Source organism: Octopus bimaculoides, chromosome 12 (assembly GCF_046866305.1).
Source record: "Octopus bimaculoides isolate indiv1 chromosome 12, ASM4686630v1, whole genome shotgun sequence".
NCBI classification, from domain to species: Eukaryota; Metazoa; Mollusca; class Cephalopoda; order Octopoda; family Octopodidae; genus Octopus; species Octopus bimaculoides.
The window spans coordinates 37014216-37021062 of NC_142939.1; the positions used below are offsets into that span (position 1 = coordinate 37014216).

Consider the following 6847-nt stretch of genomic DNA (forward strand, 5'->3'; position numbering starts at 1 on the left):
CCGCTCTTCTTCTCTTTCTCCCCCCTTCACTTTCACTCTTTGTTATTTTCACTCACTCTCTTCCACAATAAATATATATACATATACGCAAACATATATATCCGTGTGTATGTATGTGTGTGTGTGTATGTCCGCGTGCACACGTGTTTATTTTTTACTCCACTTCACTTTTCAATATTACACTCCATGCATATACGCATGAATTATGTATGTATGTACGTATGTACGTATGTATGTATGTATGTATGTATGTATGTATGTATGTATGTATGTATGCATGCATGCATGCATGTATGTATGTATGTATGTATGTATGCATGCATTTATAAGCCTCTCAGCCACATTCTCACCTTCTCATGTTCTATAATCTAATCTTCCCTTTCTTTCTTTCTTCTTTTTGCTTTTTCTTTCTGCCTCTTACTGTCACTTTCCCCTCATTTATTCCTATATTTTTCTGTCAAAAATTCTTTTCTATATTTCTACTGCTCTATCTTACCAATAAGCTCTTGTTTCACCGTTTCTTCTTATTACTCTCTTATCCACACTCTGTATCATCCTTTCTCCTCTTTCTTCTCTTCATACGCACGCAACTCTCTTCTCTCTACATCCCATCATGCAATTGCCAATCTCTGAACTGTTGGTCCTCCTACTGCTCTCTCTCGTTCTTAATATTTATCTTTGTTTTATTTATTCATTCTGTGAGATATAATAAAGAATCACGCAGAGAAGGCATAGTCATACTAGTATATATAAACCAAAGAATCCAGTTGACTTCCTAAAGTTCTCTCGCAAAGTTCCGCAGCGCTTTCCAGGAGCAGTTCAGGTTTCGGGGAAAAAAAAACTCCATACAGCAGTACCAACATTACGGCGACCACAGTACACGAACAACAGGTTCATCAAGAGTATCATATTGAATTTTAAGTTGCATCATTCATAAAAGAAAAATCTCGAATAATTGATTAGTTGAAACAAAAACTTTCACAAGAAGGAAACGTGTTTTGAAAGAAAAACATCTAGAAGAATAACTGCAACAAAAGATCAAAAACGAAATTTACAAGAATTCAAGAGGAGTGACCGAAGAATGCAGAGCATGTTTCGTATAGGTTTCATGGTGTTGCTAAACTTATTCATTCTCACCAGAGCTGAAGAACCAACACGAATGGTAAGTAAATACTCTTTAATACAAAGCATATTGCTTCATTTTCAATGAAATATTATTTATGTTATACAAACACATTGTTTATAGCATTATTGTATCTTTGAATATTACCCAATAATACCAATTATCTTTTATATTTTTATCAACATTACTTTACATGTAACATTAATAATTTCTTAGTGCTGACTACCATAGAGCTTTATGATAAATGGGGTCTGTAATGCGGTTTTGATTCTCAGAGGAGGCTAATATATTTCGAATTCGTCAGTTAGAGCATTATATCGATATGAACATCACATCTAAACATTTCCGTCTAGAAACTTACCAGCTACGTAGAAAATGTAATATCTATGAGGTATTGGCAACCTAACTGAACGGTTGAAGGACTATAGCAGTGTACAACCAAACCAAATACTTTTCACACTTATATATATTCTCCTCAGACATGATTGTGTAATTAAGAAAATCGCTTTCCAGCCATGTATTTTCAGATTTAGTCCTACTGCGTGGCACATTGAGCAAGTATTTTTTAATGTAGCCTCGGACCCACCAACGTCTACTGAGGGAATTCGGTAGACGAAATTGCGTGGAAGCTCGTTGCGTACATGTATGTATGCGTATGTGTGTGTGTGTGTATGTGTGTGTGTGTGTGTGTGTGTGTGTGTGTGTGTGTGTGTGCTTGTGCGCGTTTCTGTGTCTGTCTTCGCCCTCCACCGTTTGAGAAATAGTGTTGATTTGTTAACGTCGAGTAATTTGGTGGTTCCTCAAAACCGAGCGATAGATAGGTACCAGACTTAAAACTTAAGTACTGGGGTTGATTTCTTCGACTAAGATCTATCAAGGTGATGTGACAACATGGCCACAGTCCAGTAATTGAAACAAGTAAAAACTAAAAGATAGATTTTTAGTTCAAATTTCGCAGTAATCGATAAGCAGTTGTTATGTAGTGACCTCGATTCAATAATTTCAATACAGACTACTGACCGAAAAATCAGCAGTTACTAGGAATGTTCTGATCCCTGGTTTAAATAATTATTAACGATGCCACCCATCATCAAGCTGGGAAGTATAATTCGTGTTGTTTCTGTAGCTTGCTATGTGAAGTTTAAATTTTACTAAGTACCTCTCTGAAGAGTCTTATCCAAGCATTCACTAGAAAACAATCTTTTTAATAATATAATAATATAATAATAAATTTGAAAATGAAAGATCCCAACCTTATGAGCAATTCATTATATAATCAACATTTTATGTTTATTTTTTCTACAAATAGAATTTCTATTTCTCAAAATTTCGCTATGTTCCACTATACATAAAACCAACCATTAGACTGGTTTCTCTCTTCATCCTGTTAAAATTTGTGTCTTATATCCACATATTGTTCTATCCTTCTACCCAAGCGTCGCTCTGAACACGGCTCCCTAAGATACAACAGCAAAGAATTCTAAACTTCATGCACCTAAACTTAGCGCATCAATAGTTGTTGTTGGCACTCCGTCGCTTACGACGTCGAGGGTTCCAGTTGATCCGATCAACGGAACAGCCTGCTCGTGAAATTAACGTGCAAGTGGCTGAGCACTCCACAGACACGTGTACCCTTAACATAGTTCTCGGGGATATTCAGCATGACACAGTGTGACAAGGCTGACCCTTTGAATTACAGGTACAACAGAAACAGGAAGTAAGAGTGAGAGAAAGTTGTGGTGGAAGAGTACAGCAAGGTTCATCACCATCCCCTGCTGGAGCCTCGTGGAGCTTTAGGTGTTTTCGCTCAATAAACACTCACAACGTCCGGTCTGGGAATCGAAACCGCGATCCTATGACCGCGAGTCCGCTGCCCTAATCACTGGGCCATTGCGCCTCCACAGCATCAATAGTTATATACCTTTTAACAAGGATTGTATGAAGAAGTTGAACAAACTTATTGTTTTATTGGCGCTATCAGTTATGTATTATTGAGCTGGTTGAGTAGAGTGTGTTGGTATCAAGACTAAAACAACGTTTGTATCCCGATGCAGAGCGCTGCATTGTTTCAATCGTCACTTGACTATACGCTTGCAGGTCCACTGCATTGAGGGTAAATAGGCACCTTACCGTTGTGCATTTCAATACAAAAGTTATTAAGAGCACGTGTCGAAAATCTATTGAGTGTCATTATATAATCGAAATAAGGAGAAGTACCAACATATTTGCATATCATACAATATTGGTGAGTCGATGCGGCTGATGTTCAGTTTTAACAGTAGCGACTTGATGCATGTATGGAAAGCGAGAGAAGAGAGACAGTTCTATAACTCTACATTTTCCAGAAAAAAAAACCCGATTAAGAAAAATATCTAGCAAAAAAGAAAACCCAATAATTAGTTACACGTCAAGAAATTGTTGTTGCCGTTTAGTCCTATGTAAGCTTGTTATACTCCCGATGTAACGACAAAATATAACTGATTACATTATTCTATGTATCATTTCTTTTTTCTTATAACGGAAGTTTGCGCCTTTAGGTTGATTTGGTTGCTATTCATAGAAGGCTGAACTTTTGCATAGAAATCCCTTTGACAGCTCTTAGAGTGGAAATATTAGTATATTAAGTATATTGGGGTAGAAGAGTGAAGTGAGAGTATTTTAATGCTTGGTATGGAAGGGAAAATACATTATTGTTCAGGGTTAGTGCCCTGAATCTTTGCAACAAAGTGAAGTCCGATAACGTAGTTAATGACCAGGTAGCGGTATTAAACCGGGCGACAAATTAAGTTTATTATTCAAGGAGCCAGAACGCAAATAGGCTTTAAAAAATGCTGCAAGGTATCCCGTCCAACGATCTGACACTGGTATGATAGAACACATTTAAAAGAGAGTGAATAAGTTCACCATCAAATTTGACTAGTGTTGCTTTTTTCACCTTATGGTAATGAAAGAGAAAATCTGTCCAGTCAAATCTAAACTCGGATCTTAAAGGATATAATTGTCACTGTGGGAAGACAAACTGAAAGTAGGAAGACCAACTGAAAACACTATTTTTCTCATTCCTCTACTCTGTTGTATAATAATATTGATTGATACATTGACTATCGATATTGCTCAAATATCATTGATTTTTTTATTATCGATATTGCACAAGCATCATCAGTTTTCTTTGCACAAGAGAAGCATTATCAATTTCTAAATAAAGGTAAAAGTCGATTGACTTAACTATAATGTCTTACTGGTAAATATTTTGTCGGCACAGAACAGAGAAAAGATAAAATCTGCTACAGCAAAATTTGAAATTAAATATGATCGGGTTTAAGAAAAACTATCTTTATAACGTATAAGTTTAAGAACTATACTGAGCACTAAAGAGATATAGGCAAACTGGGCCTGCAACAAGGTTTAAATCCCCCATTGAAGAGAGTTCACCCCATTATTTGTGAAAATATTAATATCTATTATCAGTTGAAATTATAAACAATATTAATTAACAGCGATAACTTTTCAGTTATTTATTTTCTTTCATGAAAGTATTAGAGCAAGTGGAGAAGAGAATACTGTGCACGATCATGTGTTCTTTAATGGCACCAGTAGAGGTAAAATCTATGTAGCCGTTCAATTTGCTTGAACTAATAAACTAATCTCCTCTCGCTTAAGTCAAATAATGCTATTTTGAAAACAGAAAGGACCCTTTGGATAATGTAGTGCGAAGTATACTCTGCTTGAAGACAAGACAATATGGTCATACCTGAAATACCTTTGCTATTGATCTGTTCCATTATTGTCAATTTTCAGCAATAACTGCAGCAACAACATGAACTAAAACGATAAGACAGCCAACCCTGCAAATATTATCAATATATACATATTGCATATCAGTGTTCTCGTGCAATCAACTTTTTAATATTCATTATTCCTAGAGAGCTAAAATTTTTCAACCCACAGAAGTACAACCATGGTATTTGATTTCTTCAGCGTGAAGCGGATGAAAGACAAATTTCGTCCTACATATATTACTCTTTACTCTTTTACTTGTTTCAGTCATTTGACTGCGGTCATGCTGGAGCACCGCCTTTAGTCGAAGAAATCAACCCCAGGACTTATTCTTTGTAAGCCTAGTACTTATTCTATCGGTCTCTTTTGCCGAACCGCTAAGTTACGTGGACGTAAACACACCAGCATCGGTTGTCAAGCGATGGTGGGGGGACAAACACAGACACACAAACACACACATATATATAAACATATATACGACGGGCTTCTTTCAGTTTCCGTCTACCAAATCCACTCACAAGGCTTTGGTCAGCCCGAGGCTATAGTAGAAGACACTTGCCCAAGGTGCCACGCAGTGGGACTGAACCCGGAACCATGTGGTTGGTAAGCAAGCTACTTACCACACAGCCACTCTTGTGCCTATATTGCTTAAAATTTTTTTAGTAATTGTTTTCAATATAGACAAATTAGCAAGATAGTTAAAATAAAACTTCTTAGAAAAAATGCCCGATGGTTTCTTTGTTTCCTTTAGGAAACAAATCTATATATCTCAGGTCAACACGCTTCAACTGTTAGAACAATGGTGGAAAATTACCTACTAAAATAAAATCAGTTTTTACTAAGTATAACACCATAGAAACCAATGGTTTGAAAAGAAATCTGAGTAGGTTAGTTCTTCGAAATACAGTGTAAATTTTTATTAAATTTTATTTAAGCAAGATGGCATTACGTTTCTCGATTCTTTTTTTGATATTATTTCATTTCAGTACGGAAAGTATAACGATTCCAAATTTGTAGAACGATTTTTAGAACAAGGGACTAATTCAAATTATTACTTGGATACGTCGAACATGGCATGGACCAAAGGGAGACGCTTTCAACTAAAGTTCTTATCTTGCTCTCCGTGATGGATTTTTAGATATGTATTGTTGCAATAAGTAAATTACTCGATTATAGTAAAATACCTTTTCTTCATTCAATGTATATACATCTATGCATACAATCTGGTAAAGCGGGCTACTCGGTATAGAACATTATCACGTAGGGAACTCAATTCGTTAATTATTGAGTTCTATACCAGATAATGCTTGCATTTACTTTCCAACCACATGGTGGCACATTGAGCAGATGTCTGCTACTATAAGCCTCGGGCCCACCAAAGCTCTGTGAGTGTATTCAGTAGACGGTATCTCAAAGAAGCCCGTCGAATATAAATGTATGTGTCCCTTGGTAGGTGTTTGACCCCCACTTCACACCCAGTGTTAGTGTGGTTATGTCCCCATAAAGTAGTGTTTCGACACAAGAAACCGATAGAATAAGTAGCAGGCTTAAAATAAGTACTGCACTCCATTCGTTTGACAAAAATTCTTGAAGGTGGCGCCCCAGCATGACTACAGGCTAATGACTGAAACAAGTAAAAGATAAAAAATAATATATATAAATATATATGTGCGCGCGCGTCTGTGTGTGTGAGTGTGTGCATGTATATTTGTATGCATGTATGCATGTGTATGTATGTTTGTATGTATTTATCTATCCATCTATATATATACCCACATATATATACATATATATATATATATATATATATATATATATATATATATATATATATATATATATATATATATATATATATATATAAAACAAACGTCATTTATAACAAACTATATTGATTAAGCACGGTATATCAAAAAGTAAATGAGTACCTTCAGCATTTGATATTGA

General features: G+C 35.8%; 1 protein-coding gene across 1 annotated transcript in view; it reads left to right on the forward strand.

Moving 5' to 3' along the window:
- The first annotated feature begins 693 nt into the window (after positions 1–693).
- Positions 694–6847, forward strand: part of LOC106882659 (uncharacterized) — a 68603-nt gene continuing 62449 nt past the window's right edge. The window contains exon 1 of the mRNA XM_052972129.2: positions 694–1162. Within this exon, the coding sequence (XP_052828089.1) occupies positions 1082–1162 (81 nt within the window). The 5' untranslated portion in view covers positions 694–1081. The remainder of the gene's footprint in view (positions 1163–6847) is intronic.